Raw genomic sequence first — 17,947 nt, forward strand, 5'->3', positions numbered from 1 at the left:
GATGTGTGCTCCAGGACACATTTGTGTGTTTTAGGTGGCAGAACAGTCAGATGAAGTTCATACTTTTTCTTTGGAGTCATCTCAGGTAGTTGCCCTCTAACTCTCTAAAAGTCCAAGACTTCGCATTTTGTTTATTCATTAACATTCATCTTGCACAATATTCTTTACTGTCAAGAAGGTGAAAAAAAATACAAGCTTTCTCATATTTTTTTTGGTAATGGCTGTGGTTGTTCCCTATTACCTGCTCCCCAACACATACACAAAACTAGCTACAATTCATAATTCTTACAGCAATATGTTGGTTAGACGAGACTAGGTTTTGCTACTTAATGTTAAAGAAAAACTCCTGTAAGAGTTACGTAAATGTAATAAAATTTTCCATTTACTCAATTTTTTTAAAAAGTTGCATGAAAGATATTTTTAGAAACCATGTCATGGGTGGTAAAAGTGAAAGTGTTAGTCACTCAGTCATATCCAACTCTTTGCGACCCCAAGGACTGCAGCCCACCAGGCTCCTCTGCCCACAGAATTCGCCAGGCAAGAATACTAGAGTGGTACGGAACATTATCTTCTAGCAGTATTACTGCTTTGTATTTTTGTAACTTGAATTCAACCAAAAGTTCAGTGTGCCATACCATGCAGGGCATAAATCTCATGATGCTTACCATCTTTTAAGACTAATATAAGAATATCAATAATATAGTATCAAAGGAACACTTCACATTATAAATGTTAAATAACTTCAAAGAAAGGGAATCATAAATAAAATTAATGAGTTGTCAGTAATTAAAATGTCACTCTTATCTGTGTAGCACCTTATGACAACTCTTATTATGCCTCAAGCTAATTGATTTTGATATTTGCCTTTTCCATAAAAGGACTGTCTCCCCAAACAGACTGCAAGCTCTCTCTGAGGCATCACTATAGAAACTGAATTTCTCATAGGATACAAGATTATCTACGCGAATGTGTACAGAATGATACACATGAGATGAACTCAAGGATTTCATGAAGAGATCAGTGTGGAGGAGTGACTAGAATCCACTCCATGAAATCTGAGTCGGCTACTGAGGAACAGCAAACCTTCATTCTGGAAGCAGAGGATTCCTATTAGAAAATAGCCAGGCATGAAGTCTGACAGGCAGAGGAAGTCAAAACATGAAGAAATGGGTACCTAGATCTGATAAGCATAACAGAGCAAAAGTGGAAAAGGGCTTCCCTGGTGGCTCAGATGGTATAGAATCTGCCTGCAATGCAGGAGACCTGGGTTCAGTCTCTGGGTCCGGAAGATCCCCTGGAAAAGGGCATGGCAACCCACTCCAGTATTCTTGACTGGGGAATCCCATGGACAGCGGAGCCTGGTGGGCTACAGTCCATGCGGTCGCAAAGAGTCAGATGATGGTCGCAAACAGTCAGATGATGTCTGAGCAACTAACACTTTCACTTCATTTTTCATTAAGAACTGCCAGAAAGCTGGGAGGAGACCAGTCAGAAATCTGTAAGAATCCTTCAGGCAAGAAAAAAACTATGAAGACCTCAACCAAGATGACAAAAGTGGGAATGAAAAGAAAAGCCCAAGGCCTCAGACAGCACTGGTATCACGCATGCGGGGCCGTCTTGGCTGGCTCAGGGCTGGCCGCTGCAGCAGGCGGTCTGGATGCGCTGCAAAAGCAGCTGAGCAGCATCTACCACCACCAGGCTCTCTAAATGAGTGGTGGGGTACTTGGTTGAAATGCAGACTCCTTGGCCCTACTCCAACAAATCTACTTCAGTTGATGGGAAGTTGAGGCCATGAATCTGCATTTTAAAATCACTCTCAAAGATTCCTTTAAAATATCTCAAGAACCTGAGAAGAATGTATCATGGAGGAAAAGAGGTAGAACAAGGGACAAGTGCCAAGGAAGGACTCTCTGTCCGTGCCCACTGAAGTGAAAAAGCTCACTAAGTGACTAACTTGAAGGAGCCCTGAAAATAAATTCCAGCCCTAAGAACACTCAGGATACCTAACAACCGCTCTAAGTCAAAAATGAACTGAGGGCCTTGATATTTTTATTTTAAAAAGTCAGTATCTATTATTTTCATTCCTCTATTAACTGTTCTTTTAGAGTGCTGGGGAAAATGATAAAAGATACTCATGAAACTAATCCATCTCTGGTCAAAGAAAAGTTGGCTTTAAAAACTACCAAGCTAAACAACTGGGAACCACTGACCCAACCCTCGACCCAACCCAAGATGACAGGACAGCTCAGTGATGATTTGGTAGAATTGTTGGACTGTCTGGAGGTCTCAAAAATTACTATCTCTATCTCTATTACTACCTTGTACAATTTTCAAATCTACAGTTGTCAGCCCATAATCAAATGACATTATCCAGCCAAATTATCTGTGTGGACAGGCCACAGAACAAAGAAGGAAGTCAAAAGGAAGTTCCACCCAAGGAGGATCCCTCCACGTAACTACTCAGGACCCAACATTACTGAATAATCAAAAACTGTAATTCTGAACTTCTTAAGAAAATAACACAGAAAGCAGTAAAACAGAGGGCCTATAAACAGACTAGAAGAATCTCTTACACTAGCCTGTCTCAAAACCAAAAGCATTCACCTCCCATCAAAGCAGGGTTTTAGAAATTTCTTAGAGCAAATATTCCAAACACCCTTCTCTGGTCACAAAAACAGAAATGGGGTAGGGTTGGTATTCTTTCCTAAGGGAGACCCAGGAAGAAATGTATCTATTTAAGTTACACCAAAATGCCACAGATGAAACCCACATGACTCAAACTGGTGTTGACAAGAACTCAAGAATTTTAGCAAAGCAGCACCAGTGTTAATCCTTGTTAATTCTCAGCCTGTCTTGAATAAATTCCCTTATTGAAAAGGTTCAAGGGGTGTGCAATTTTTCTCCACAATAACCAACCTAAAATGTAAGAGAGACCCAGCTGTGAACTAAATGAAAGTAAATGAAGGCAAAATTTTCTTTTTCCTGTACATTTTTCTCAATAGTATAGATTGAGGCACAGAATTTACTAGGCAGTATTTATCAGAAGCCCAAAATGAATGTAACTTATACTTTAGGGACTAAACATGTTTGAATAAAAATAAAATGCAAAATCACACTAGTATGGGCAATCCAATATTATGAACTAATGTGAAAAAAACATCTTACATTTTTAAGATTAGACATTTACTGAACAAAAGGGAAGTTTGGGGGAGAAAAGATCAGAAAGCAAAACAGAGAACAATATTGAAGATGACAAGTCACAAGTCATTACAAACTGCAAAGTAAAATTTCATTAGCAGATATGTTCCTCTTTTTTTTTTTTTTTTTGGCCACATTGCATGGCTTGCAGAATCTTAGTTCCCCTACCAGGGATCTAACCTGGGCCCTCAGTAGTGAAAGTATGGAGTCCTAACCACTGACTGCCAGGAAATTCCTAGATATATGCTTAATAACAACAAACGTGCTCAGACATTCAGTTGTGTCCAACTCTTTGCGACACCATGGACTGGGATTCTCCCCACAAGAATACTGGAGTGGGGTGCCATTTCAGCTAACCCTTACCTAGTTCTGGTCAGAACTAGGTAAGGGTTGTAAGAAACTAAGAAGTAGGAACTAAACATTACCATGTTACAGATAAGAAAACTGACACAAAGGGGTTAAATCAGTTGCCTGAGATCACGCAACTAGCAGTATTAAGGATTCAAATTGAGAGGCTTAGTTTCAGAAGCTTTAACTACTACATTTTTCTGCCTACAGACACTTAATTGTTATATACGGAGATAGGAAATACAGAAACACTTTGAAAATCAATGCGCCATGAAAACACTGAAATTTTAATATGAAATATGGGAGCTGAATTTCTATGGATATTTGAAAGAACACTGAAGGAAAGAATAACTAGGACAATTCCAGGATGTGTATACAATTTCTGTATACAATTTGGTTATAAATCCAGGTAACATTATTAGACTGAGTAACAAAATTATCCGAGGAACTAATAAGCTAACCTGAAAGTTTAAAAAAATTAGAAAAGTTCTGAAGAGGAAAAGAAAGAAAACTAAACATCAAAACACATACCTGCAATCCTGGTTGCTCCCAGAACAATGGGACAGATCCCCGGATTTGTATGAAGGAAGAAACAGAGTCATCTAAGTACACAACCTACAGAGAAAAATACTGGGTAAAATACTTCCACAAAGTTGGTACCTCCACATCAGAAGACAAATCTACCAACAGTTGTATCTCTTGACCAATCTCTCATAAACAAACTATCCTAACAAAATAGTCAAAATAGGCCATAAATAAGCTGAATTTTTTTTCACCTAGTGACAGTTCTACATAAACCAAGAAAATAGTGAAAATATAAGCATAAGCATTACAACTTTAAAAAAAGGAATTCCTTTTGAATTCATTTAGTAGTTTTTCTTTAGCTTTTTCTAATTTTTAAAAACTAATCTGAAGACTTAAACTGGATTGAGGGCAAGGCCTGATTTTACAATTACATAGTCACATAGCCAAAAATAATGAAACTTCTTGTTTCAGATGGTACTCAACCTACCTTTAAGAGTTGAGTTTGACTTAATTCCATCAAAACCCACTTTTCTTAAGTTGTCTAGCTCTGTAACTGAAGATTTTCAATTCAATACTAAAACATAGGGCACTGATGATGTCATGCTGATTAGTAAAAAACTGTTACTTACTTGAAGAGCCATACCTAAATAAGCCTGTTTCTGAGGATCCTTTCTTAAGGCTCACAAGTAGCCAAGAGCAACCATAAAAGGCATTACAGATGTCAAAATGAGTTCTGAATCAAATAAAAATCAGCTTTGCCATTGTTCTTTGTGATTTCCCTCTAACACATGAATTAAGCAAGATAAACACTATATACCTGTTCCGTTTCTACAAAATTGGCGACGTGACCATCATCATTTGTTCCCCGGACGTTAAACCTGGTCCCAGCTCGTTCACAGCTCAGTCTGGAAATGAGGCAAGCCTTTGCCTGTTTATGAGCAGCATAAATTGTTCTGATTTCTACTCCCCCACACATGAGGCGTAATAACCAGTCGTCACAATTCACACCGTAGTGCTTGAGATGCAAGTGCAAAGACTGATTCCTAACAGAAAAAGAAAGAACTGCATTAGTGTGATGAGCACTCCCCAACACACTCCAGTATTCTTGCCTGGAAAATTCCATGGACATAGGAGCTTGATGGGCTGCAGTCCATTGGGTAGCCAAGAGTTGGATGTGACTGAGCAACTGAGCGCATACACACAGCACACCAAACGACAGTGTACGTTCTAAACAGTGCCCCTGGAGCATTCAAAGGCGCCAAAAGTAAATCAGCTCGCTTACAGTTACTAAGCCAGGGACTGGAGGATAGGGCTCTACAGGGAGATCCTTGGACATGCGATCGATGGTCCATGCAAAAGCAGCACATATTCTACATTTTTAGAATTTGGGCCCCATTTGTTATGACTTTCTTCATAATGTATTTACCACTTGTTCCAAAAAGTGTTTCCACACACAACTCCAGGGAATTCCTAGATATATGTATATATATATAGGATTTTCTTAAGGCTTGACTTTTACAAGGCTCCAGTTTAATTAAGTTTAAATAGTTACATGAGCTAGCAGTTACCATATTAATGCCTATCTAGGGTTTTCCCTTGCTCCAAATACTTCTATACTCTAGGTAACAGAGAGGGCCTGCTTTCCCATCTTTTTCAGGGCAGAGAGTTCTGTTTAAATGAACACACAGAAACCTGATGATCAGAAAACAGATTAAAAGTGGAGTTCCCATGGCTGAAGTTGGGATGGAGGCTGGGACCTGCCGCACTGGCCATCTTCACATGCCGCTGCCTGCCTCAGGGGCTCTGCTGGAACCACAGGCCTCCAAAACTCCTCACCAAACCACCACCAAGTAAAAAACGCTGTTGTGCAGAAAAACTTCCTCTCTGGGACTTGCAGATATTAAAGGCACCTTACAAAAGGGAAGTTTCTAGAATATTGAAGCTTGGTTCTCTGAGTTTTCAAACTACCAGTTTAAGAGGAAGTGCTTTGCACTATCTTGTCTTAGAGGTACAAAAACAACGTGACAGCATTTTCTTGAAGGCTTAAGAGTTGTTAAGAATCTACATCAATGCTGTTGGAGCAGTCCCCACCACTTCAGGCTACGCTGCAGGGGACAGCAAACAGGTGGTGGACACCTGCAATCCTAAGAAACCAGAGATAACCCAGCCTCTCTTGGCCATTCAAGAAAGCATACTGGAAAGTGAGTGAGCAGTAGGTTTATTCCCAGGATAACGTTAAATCAGATGAATATTACTAATTTAAAAATGTGACTTCAACTTTCACACTTTAGTTATTAACTACCTTGATCTGATCTGGCAAAGCTCAAACTGGCTGTGACTCAGTTTGTCCAGACACCACCGCTGAGGCCCAGATCATAGCAGAGGCAGGACAGACTGACTGTCCCCCATTTAAATAGCAATGGGAGCTGTGCATTTGTTCAGATAGAGTTTCTCCCTCTGCTGTCAGTTTTTGTTTTTCTTCACAGTCAACGCCTTGCTGTTTTAATTCTAAGTTTACACTCGACTCTCAACTGGCAGCAGCCTCAAATCCTCAACGGAGTAAAATTACCTGGGCTTTTGGGATAGATGTTTGCCAGTCTCTGGCTACAGAACTTACTTGGCTATATCTTGGGAAATATTTCTACAAAGCTGCAAGGGTTTGCATAATGAATTTTAAAAGCTTTTCTATGTAAAGTGAAGCTACAGAATCTAATCCTTAGCAAACCTTTAAAGATTATAAAGTGAGCAAAACTCATCTTTGGCATTTCAGCCTGCATTTTGTCAGCCTGTTTGCTGCTCATAAACCTTCTCAATCTGTTATCTAAATTGGCCCCCACCTCTACCCATAACTGAACGAAAAGATAAAAGAATTACTCCCACCGATTAAACTTCGTGATATTCTTAACTGCTGGCCATTTAGCCAATGCATCTGCACCTGCCTGGACTTCTGATTGCACCAGGGAAACTTTTCTCTCTCAATCTAAGAAATGTGGGGTAAGAAAGAGCAGAGGGAAGAAAGGTAAGGACAGCGGCCCTAAGACCAGCTGCAGCACCATCACTCCTACAGGAGCATCAGCGTCTCTTCCATCAGAGAAGTGCAGGGCTGCCGTGAGCAGACGGGACTGTCGACTTGTCTCTCCCATGCCCTTCCTTTCCCCCACCCCGCCACCCTCCAGCCCTCCGCTAGGCTCCAAGTCCTCAGGGACAGTGCCTGAAAGCCCCTCTTCCCTCTGCCCTCTTGCCCCCCCCCCCCAAGACACTCTGGGCCAAGACACTTCTATGGGAGCCACAAGCTACCAAGTTACTGCTCCAAAGGCAGTTTCCAGTCCTCGTGTTGCTGACTCTGAGCCCTCTGACCCCCAGGGCCTTCTCCAGGACCATTCAGGCAGATAGTGAAAGTGAGAGAGAGAAAGTATACAGTGGGGAACACCCTGAGTCTGAATTACTGAGGGAAGCTGTGAGCACAGTCCTGGACTTCGGCCTTATAACATTAAGTAAACAACTGAAATACAATTTGTCCATTGTGTTAAGGAAAAAAGTCAACAGTGATGCTGACTGTGGACAAGAGAATGACTATACTGGAAATCTGGTCTGTTCCAATAAAGCAATACCTATTACACTCACGTGGGTCCTGCTGCCCCATTAATGCATACTTACAATACAGCACCTTCATGCATAATCCTGAAATATGTCACACTTACCTACTTAAGTCTCGTTTTATTACAGTACTAAATTTGATCCCAGCATACTACTTCCTTGTAGTCAGTTGCTCTTGAATCAAAATCATCTACTTACAACCTTTCAATTAAAAACAATAAGGGAATGTAGGCTTAGAAAGGCAAATGTTGCCAGAGATGAGATCTCAAACTAAGAACCATACATATGAGTAATACGATTCTATTATGATTAATTCCTTCCTGATTTAAAAATAATTATTTTAAATATATGTCTGAAATGGAAGGTCCGTCTAGATCAGGAAGAGTAAATGGGTTTCACATCACAGGACTACTTTAATAAAATGATGGCAGATATCTGCTATGCTCCAATGAGGATCCCGCGACAGTAGAGAGTGGTGTGCTCAGCTGGCCGTGCCCACCGTTGCCAGCTCCAGAAATAACTGTTATGCCTTCCATGTTCCAGCTCACCCAGCAACTGCACTGCACGTGATCACAAGGGGAAACGTAATACAAACTCACCAGAAAAATCTATTGTCAGTTGTGTGTTCTTGCACGCTACGGTGGGCATTAAGACTCAGATCCAAACTGACTCCGGATGCAGACCATGCAAAATAAAAGTTTCCTGAATTTAAAACTTTTCGCACTTCCGAAATGCGATCCTCGTCCGAAGAATCAACTCGCAGTGACATAAATTCAGTGGAAGTAACTCGGAAAACTTCAGATTCTTGAATTTTCCCAACAGACATACATCCAGTGACTAGGACCAGATAATGTAACATAATATCACCTGCAAAAACCAAAGACTTAATGGGATGGGAAGTCCCAATATTCTACAAGCTATTCAAAATTTCTTCCAACTTTCTTCTCATGTCTCTGCCTTTTAAAATCTGACAGTGTGATTACTTTAAATTTATCACAGACACATTTAAGTTCACAACTAGATTTTGGCAGAAGTTGGGGGAAAAAAAATCCTTGTTTAAATACATTTAGTATGATGAAGCATTTAAACAGAATAAACTTACATTTATGAAATTATTCCTCTACTTATCGAAAAGTATGTAAGATTTATCAAATTTTAAAAATGTAGGTGTTATCTTCCCTACCTTTCCTTTATGACTGTAAGAAGTTCAGACAAGACAATGACTTGAGAGTTCTTCATAAACAGTAAGGTTGAAAAAATGGCATTTAAATGTGAACTGCTGCTGCTGTTGCTGCTATATGAAGAAAAAGTCTCTGGTAACAATTTATAAAGTGATTTGGCTGACAAACACTTTCCTAGCGATTTTTTTCATCTAATTTTGACAAAAATCCTGTGCAGTGAGTATGAAGGTGGAATTCAGCAGTGGTATACTTTAAGCATGTGGGGGCTTTGACATAGGCAGAAGTGCCCTGCATCTTGGCTTCTCCACTACCTATTATATCAACCAACTCCATGTGTTAACATATGCAACATGAGATATCCTCCCTTTAGAAAAATAAGATTAAGGGACCTCCCTGGCAGTCCAGTGGTTAAGACTCTGCTTCCAATGCAGGGATCCAAGTTTGATCCTTGGTCAGGGAACTAAGATCCCACCTGCCGCGAGGGGTGGCCAAAAAATAAATAAAAAAAGAAAATGAGAATAAAACAAATCTCACTGGACTGTGAGGATGATCCAGGACAGTACTAGTTAATCGTTCCCAGTGGTAAAGAATCTGCCTGCCAATGCAGGAAATGCGAGAGAATCGGGTTTGATCCCTGAGTCAGGAAGGTCCCCTGGAGGAGGAAATGGCAAGCCACTCCAGTACTCTTGCCTGAAATCCTATGGACAGAAGAGCCTGGTGGGCTACAGTCCACGTGGTCACAAAGAGTCGGACATGGCTGAGTGACAGCACGCATGCACACAGTGCTTTACATGTGACAAGAGTCATAGCAAATGGCGTATCTCCATTTGATAAGACCAGCGCTCCTCAAAGCACGATCCATGAGCCAGTGCAGTTACCAGTTCAGTGAGAACAGGTGCTTGCTCCAGAATAGAAAACTGCATCACTAAGTTCACTACTTGGTTTAGCTAACTTCTTTTTTTTCTCCACAGTAAGACTTTATCAATGAAAGAAGCTGTGTTGATTTGCATGACGGTGCCCACTTCTTTTCTCATCCAGACCACTAACAAAACAGTTCATGGAGTGTAACCTGTCTGTGGGCCACACTCTGAGTCACACTGTTGTAGAATCAAACTGGTGATCACAAATGTTACTTTGCAGCCCGTGGTGACACTGAATGGCAGATAGGCTCAAGCTGAGATGTTTTGAGTATAAAACAGATGTCTTTTCCACTACAAACCAGGGGAAACAGTGTGTGGTTCTAAGACATCTTTCCTTAAGTGCACTGAAGCAAAAAAAAAAAAAAGGCAACGCCCTTATTTTTCTCTTCTGATAATGATACCAATCTCTTAAAGTGTTCAGACAGGATGCTGTGTCTGGAATTTAAAATCATGAGAGCATGAGCATGTAATGTAGCATGGCTTTTCAGCTAACAATCATCTCAAGGTTAAGATGCTTCTATACTCACAGATCAAATACAGAGTCTATGAAATAGTCTCTATCAAATTACAAAAACAGAAATGAAAAACTAGATTGAATTATACTGAATACTTACCAAGATTTAATCGTAAAACACCTAAAAGTCCATAGGCATCTAGAACTTTGGAGTATGTACCCTTGATTGCCTCTTTTTCTGCTGATGCTACAAAAAAAAAAAAGTTTCAGTATAAGAAAAAGGACCTGAAACATCAGATTCACTTTAGCTATAAAGCCAGAGTTTCAACCAAAAATGTCTAAATCTAAGTCTGATATTCTTAACATAAATGTACTGCATAAAATCTTTTTTTGAACCAGTAACTTTAATAGTTTTTCCCAAAGAAGTAACAAGTTATTCCAGCGCCATCTATTCATGAATCCATCCTTGCCTAATGATCTTGAAGTACTACCTTTAATAATATTTGTATCTTTTGGAGGTTGATTTGAATTTTCTTCTCTGTCCCCCTGATCTGTTTACCTAATCTTAATACCAGGAACACACTGTGTCCTGATATCCCTGCAGGACAACACCCAACTCCTTAAGAAGGAATCTAGAATTCTAGATTTTAGCCTCAACACACCCTTTCTGCTTCAGTTTCCATTACTCTTCTTTCCTTCCCAGCCCATGCACCTTATACCCCAATCACACTAAACTCTCACTATTGCCCAAACATGGTTTCTACATTTCTGTGCCTTTGCACAGGGATCTGGCTTTCTGCCTGCAAGGCTTGACCCAACTTTTGCCTCTTGCCAAAACTGAATTCACCTTAGAAAAACTGACACAGAGTCACTTTCTGAAAACCTTTCTTTATTTCTCTAAGCACAAGTCTTTCACAGAGCTCCCTCTTCATGTTGCCAAAACATTTAAAATATATTCATCACTTGTCCTTCTCATTAGCCAACCTGTTCCCTGAAGGTGGAACTCTGTCCTATTCATTCTTTAATCATTGACACTTAGAACAGAGCTTGACACATGGAAGACTACTAATGCTAAAATTATAAAAGTTAATGGTAATGCTTGACCACAAGAGTCAAGCACAGGAACAGGGATATCGTCAGTCTGGCCTTCGTCTGGATTTATTTCTTCTGCTATGAAGTTAATGTCATCCGCTAATGAATACAACCTACAGAACAATTTCCCTTAGACAGGCTGTGATGGTCATTCTATTGAGAAGAAACAAAAACAAATCCTGAAGCTCTAAAGGAAAACCTTCCGAGTTCTTACAAACACACTTATTGAAAACTGGACACAGAACCAAAGAAACATAAACCACAGCTAGTACCTCAATGTGTGATTACAAATATGACGTTCTAAGGCAAACAAATCTGGAAAGACAGGAGCCTCTTTCTCGTTCCATCCTTTCTTTTCCAGTTCTTTCCTTCTTCACTGCCCTCCCTAATCCACAGCCTACACCACAGCCCCCAGTTCACCTCTCAGATGACTGGTTCACTCCTAATTTACCTCTTCTCTCTTGCACTTTTTCCTTTTCTCATTTCTCTAAGATTTGCACATGAAATACAGTATATTACAAAGTCTAATAAATATTCTAATAAATTACATTCTGATACAGAATCACAGTATTGAGTATGTTTTGACAATATGCATGTGTTCCACCTTATAAATGCTTGTAAGCAGATTCTTACAGTCCTCTCTGTTGATCTCTATTGCCAACAAAATGGCCATAGTCTCAGTCTATTGCTTTGCCTAACATCCCATAGTATTCTGCATTAAAACTCTTTCCTCTGTCTCGAAGCTTGTCTCCAGGGTTCTCCAGACAGCTCATCTTCCCTGCCTGCCTCACCTCTTTTCAGACCATCTACTTAAGACTTCTTGCTGGTTATCCCACTTCTGCTGTCTAATGAGCTGTGCTCCACTATTTGGCAGCAGAGGCTAGGACTGAACGGTGGTCCAGAGGCTAAGACTCCTAAGCTCCCAATGCAGGGGGCCGGGGTTCCATTCCTGGTCAGAGAGCTAGATTCCCCGTGAGGCAACCAAAAGTTCACGTGCCACAACTAAAAATCTGAAATGCTGCAACTAAGACCTAATGCAGCCAAATAAATAGTATAAATCATAATAAATATTAAAATAAGACTGAGTCAATCAGCCAAATAATAAAAATAATACATAAATATTTAAAAAAGACTGAGTCAATCACTCAGTTACCTGATGATGTCACAGTTCTTTAGTATGCTCTTTACTGGGGAGTGCCTTTATCTTTATCAAACCACCTGTATGAAGTTAGGGAGTGAGGACGATTTCACCAAGCCATTAGTTATGGGGAAGTGAATTTCATTCTTCATTCCTAGAGTTCCTATCATTATTATTAATTACACTATATATTTGTAGAACAGTTACTCCTAACATTCAATGACAAGGAACAGAGAAAATATCACACACAAATTTTAATTTTAAAGTAACACAGGAACCCCTTCTCCCACATCTTACCTTGTTACAAGTACGAAATGTACAAAAGCAAACCTCAGAGAGGCTTGTTACTTCTCTGATGACAGAAGGCATGGTTTCCACAGCAAATACTATTCTACTCTACTAGTGGTAGTGTTGAAGTGCATATACACGTTATATATATGTTATATGCACTTCAAACACTACCACTAGTAGAGTAATAGAGAAATTACCACAAATATCTGTCAGTTTTAGCACCAACCATTTAGCTTCAAATACCAGTAATAAGTGTTAGAAAGAAAATATATTTTTAGTGTTAAGTTGTCACTTTCCTTCTGGAGAAGGAAATGGCCACCCACTACAGTATTTCTGCCTGGAAAGTTCCATGGACAGAGGAGCCTGGTGGGCTCACATGGGGTCGCAAAGAGTCGGACGTGCCTAAGCGATTAAGCACACACCTTCCCTTAGAAAAGACAAAGTCATTTTATAACTTAAATTACCATGCAGCAAAATCTTCTCTCTTCTAATAATGCATAATAATTACCTTTTCAATAACTGTGCTCCAAATATATGAATCTACCATGTTTTTCAGGCCCAATGAAGACCCGTCTATTAGAGTCACCTGATTCAAACACGTGAACAAATGTCATGTTGTTTAGTTATTTGTGCTTTTGTATTATATTCTGAGACTCAGGGAAAAGGACACACACACAAACATACAAAATAAACTAAAGTGTATATTCTTCACTAAAATAATGTGAAAGGAAAGAAAAACGATTCAAAGAACAGATGAGATGTCATTTTCCCTGCCAGGAATTTTTTGGTTTCTTCTCAAAATATTAAATGAAATTTTAAATTATTTTTTAGAGTGACAAATATTTGACAGGAGGGAACAGGCTTAGGGAGCTTCCTAATTTACTACCCTGGCTACACTCCAAGAGTCAGAGAAGGCAGCTCCATGAGGGAAGGGGCTTTGTCTAGTCCACTGGCCTGTCCCCAGTGGGCTAGCTCAGTGCCTGCACCCAGGAGGAGTTCAGTAATTTATGTTCAGTTAACTGGTGAAGGAGATTTCAGAACCATATGAACATTTACCTCTAGATCCTTCCAATTTTATAAAAGAAAACGTAGTGTTTCCTTCCTAAATATCTTTACTCTAAAGGACAGTAGATGATTACCTGTTGTTTCATTTATGCTTCAAAGGTTTGGGGTAGAATGGAAGGAGATCCTTCGCAGGCTGTGAGTCCAGAGAGAGTTAAGAAGGTGGCCCTGCTCATGGAGTTGAAGCCACAGGTGGGGAAAGAAAGACTCCATCTGAGGGGCAGGGCAGCGGGCAGGAGATGAAGAAGTCTGAGCGGAGTGAGGAGGGTGGTGTCCACCCAGGGGTGGTGGGAATGGCCTGCCACAGGATGCTGGAGCTTGAGAGAGAGTGGAGAGGGCATGGTGCGTTGGACGGAGGCTCCAGGCAGGGTGCTGGAGCCCTGGTGGGGCGAGAAAGCCACGCACAAGATAGAGGAGGCTGTAGTGGCAACAGGAGCATGGCTGGTTACACACAGGGGTACGATCAAGAAGCATGGAGCAGGTTTTTCTCGCTGACGGAGAAGGGCAGTACACACACACAGAGAAAACCAGAAAGGACGCTGTGGTGCTGATCAGCACTGGAGCTACCACTGTGAACTTCATCTTCCAGATAGACAGACAGAGATAGAAATGGGCGGGCATAATTATACTTTCATATACATAGACCCACTGGTGCTCAGTTGTGTCCGACTCTTTGCAACCCATGAACTATAGTCCACCAGGCTCCTTTGTCCATGGGGTTTTCTGGTAAGAATACTGGAGTGGGTTGACATTTCCTCCTCCAGGGGATCTTCCAGGGATCGAATCCTCACTTCCTGTGTCTCCTGCCCTGCAGGTGGATTATTCACCGCTGAGTCAGTGGGGAGACCTTGCATACACATACATGCTTACAAATTTTCCTTCACTCTATCAATTGACAGGACTAGTGATCAGCAATACTCAATAACAGACAACACAGCCAGCACCCAGATCTTGCTTTCAAATACATTCTCCACTAAAAGGAACTAGGACTCCATGGAGAAATGGCTGATTCCAGGAGAACGGCAGGGACAAGATGAGGCTAGAACAAATTTTGTGCCAGAAAGTAAAGTAGTGTTCAAAGAACAATGAAGGCACGTCACAAAAATACAGAAGCCAGCCTAAAGGGGCTTCTTCTATTGGCGAAATTTGGGACAATTTGAGCATCAAGATAAGTTTTAAGAGTAACAGATTATAAATCCCTGAATAAACTCACAAACTTAAAGTCTGAAGAGTAATGGATCATACACAGTCTCAAAGTGTACCTCACCTTCAAACACTTATTAACTATAAAGGTAAAAAGAGCTGGTCAGCGATGTCTGGCAGATACCACATCAACACAAGTTATCAAAGTGAACACCAACAGTAAATGGGACAAGTCAACACTGTGTCAGCTGACAGGATACAATGAAAAGCACACTGCTCTGTAATATTCCTGCCAACATCACATGACTCTGAACAGGAAGACCCATCAGACAAATTCTGAGTGAGGGACATTTCTACCAAACAACTGGCCTTCGTCTTCAAAAGCCATAGCACTTTATGGTCATAAATGTCAAAGACTAGGAAACTTCTCCACATCTAAGGGTAGTAAAGAGACATGATAACTAAATATAATATATATAATTCAACTGGATCTTTTTGCTATGAAAGATATTATTCAGACAACTGATGAACTAAAATAGAGTCTGAGGATTAGACAGTAGATACCAATGTTCATTTTTTGACGGTTATCTGGCAGTTATGCAGGAAAATGCCTTTCTAGGAAATATTATAATAAAGCATTTAGGGGAAACAGATAAACCCTGTTTACCTCATGTTAGCAACTTAGTAGTCTCAAATAGTTTTTTTTTTAAAAAAAAGTTCTTTGGTGCTGAACTTCAACTTTTCCATATATGTAACATTATTTTTTTTTTAAATTTTAATGTAGCCAGCAAAAATAGCTGTTAGAAATACATGTGCATATTCCTAAATTAAGAAGTCTGTATCTTTAAATGGCATTAAGATAATTACTTATAATACAATTTTATTTCCTTCCCATATGTGTATTTCTTTAACTGAGGGAAAAAAAAATTCCCTTATTTTATGAAACTCCATGAAATACTGAGAAATATATAAATTAGGAGGGACCTGATTAAATTATTGTTCCATTTCTCTGATAATTTAATTTCTAGAAAACAATTTGAGAATGTTGAGAAGGAAATGGCAACCCACTCCAGTATTCTTGCCTGGAAAATCCCATGGACAGAGGAGCCTGGAAGGTTATCGTCCATGGGGTCGCAAAGAGTCAGATACGACTGAGCGACTTCACTTTCACTATAAAGAGATCACTTAAAATAGGAGAGCCATAACGCTTTAAACTTGTATAACCTTTAGATAAAATGCAGCATTTGTCACGACTTTACTTAGTCCATCCCCATCTTTCTCGTCCCCTAACACTCTCCCCTCGCATCCCAGCTTCAGCCAAAACCAGTAATGTGCTCGCCTCCTACAGGCTCCGTGTTCTTTCCCCCCTCCCTTCTCTTTCCTTGTTCACAGCGTTCTTTCCATCCTGAATATGTTAGTCATTTATCTATCTGGCTGTGCTGGGTCTTCGCTGCTGCGAAGGCTTTCCTCTAGTCGGGGCGAGTGGGGCCCCTCTGCAGTTGCGGCGTGTAGGCTTCTATCGAGGTGACTTCTCTTGCTGTGGAGCACGGGCTCTAGGCACACTGGCTCAGTAGCTGCGACCAGCAGGCTCCAAAGCACAGGCTCAACAGATGTGGTGCACAGGCTTAGCTGCTCCTCTGCATGTGGGATCTTCCCAGATCCGGGCTCAAAGCCGGTCTCCCACACTGGCATGCAGAGTCTTTATCACTGAGCCGCCAGGGAAGCATGTCACCTTTCAACACCTAACCAAAAATGCTGTCTTCCTAAAGTTTTCCCTGCGTACTCTGGCTGGAAGGAAATCTCTTGTCTACTAATAGCAATAGAAACTACATCTTACTTATTTATATCTCAACACGATACCCACCTAACCCAGAGCCTCTGAACACTGCAGCTGTTGACTAGATATTCATCTAACAGAAAAAAAAAATAAATTGAGAGGAACATTTCCTCTGAACTATCTGAGGCGCTGTTTCCTGGGCTGCAGTCCTCATTTTGAACCAAATAAAACTTAACTCGCAAAAAAAAAAAAGAGATTTGGCATAAAAGGGAATGGTTTGTTAGTTTTAAAATAATATGCAAAGAAGATAAACATTACATCTTACCACTGATAGCATCTGAAAACCTTCATTGTTGAAGTTTAACAATTCCTCATAGTAAAGTGTGGAAATTTTCAAATGTGATGTCAGTGGTGAGGGGTGAAGGTAGAGGTAGGGAAGATGGGCATCGAGTTAGATGACTGCAAACCAAGATGTATGTTGCGGAGCACATAATGGCACCGGAAGTGGAGAGCTCAGAGGAAACAAAGTGAAAGGAGGAGCAGAGCTGAAAGTCCAGGAAACGTGGTGATACGGAAGTTCAGGCCGCTCATTCTCTAGTAAGTGCTGACTTGCTGATAACGAGGTTCTCCACTGTGCTTTCCATCAGGGAAACAGATTGCTTTTTGTGAGAGAGGTGTTTTTTTCTCCCCTTTCCTCTTTATGTTGTTGCTATTAAACAAATGAAATGCTAGGAAAGTCAAGCCTTCTTTTTTAAAAGTGACTGGTTTCTAACCACCAGTAGGTATGAATGAATGGCCAAGAAACCCATTCAGAGTCCTTCTGAGCCAATCAGGATCTTGAGCAGTTCAGCTGAAGTAAGAAGGCCCCACCTCTTCAGCTCACACATTAAGCACGGAAGGTAAGTCAGAGCCCAGCTTCTGAGGTTACTGCTATGACACCTGAGGCATCAACAGTATATAACTCCATTCTTATTTCCTTATTTTAAAAGGAAAAACTTGGGACTTTCCTGGTGGTCCAGTGGTTAAGACTGTGCTTCCAATGCAGCAGGGCATGGGTTCAATTCTGGGTCGGGGAACTAAGATTCCACAAGCCTTATGGCCATAAATAAATAAATACTTTTTTTTTTTTAAAGGCAAAACTTTTCTTCTCATGTTTGAAACTATCTTTCATTCATGCTTTAAACCTTAATCTTCACTCTAAATACAAATGTGCATTTCCAG

At 40.5% G+C, this 17,947-nt stretch overlaps 1 protein-coding gene across 10 annotated transcripts in view; it reads right to left on the reverse strand.

The window, feature by feature from the left end:
- Positions 1 to 17,947, reverse strand: part of SYNJ1 (synaptojanin 1) — an 89,650-nt gene that overhangs the window by 54,455 nt on the left and 17,248 nt on the right. For all 10 annotated transcript variants that reach the window (XM_070455159.1, XM_070455162.1, XM_070455158.1 and 7 more), the window contains exons 3-6: positions 10,384 to 10,470; positions 8,268 to 8,535; positions 4,889 to 5,114; positions 4,078 to 4,161 (exon numbers count right to left, since the gene is read on the reverse strand). In XM_070455159.1, coding sequence (XP_070311260.1) covers positions 4,078 to 4,161; positions 4,889 to 5,114; positions 8,268 to 8,535; positions 10,384 to 10,470 — 665 coding nt within the window. The remainder of the gene's footprint in view (positions 1 to 4,077; positions 4,162 to 4,888; positions 5,115 to 8,267; positions 8,536 to 10,383; positions 10,471 to 17,947) is intronic.

Source organism: Odocoileus virginianus, chromosome 25 (genome assembly GCF_023699985.2).
Source record: "Odocoileus virginianus isolate 20LAN1187 ecotype Illinois chromosome 25, Ovbor_1.2, whole genome shotgun sequence".
Classification (NCBI taxonomy): domain Eukaryota; kingdom Metazoa; phylum Chordata; class Mammalia; order Artiodactyla; family Cervidae; genus Odocoileus; species Odocoileus virginianus.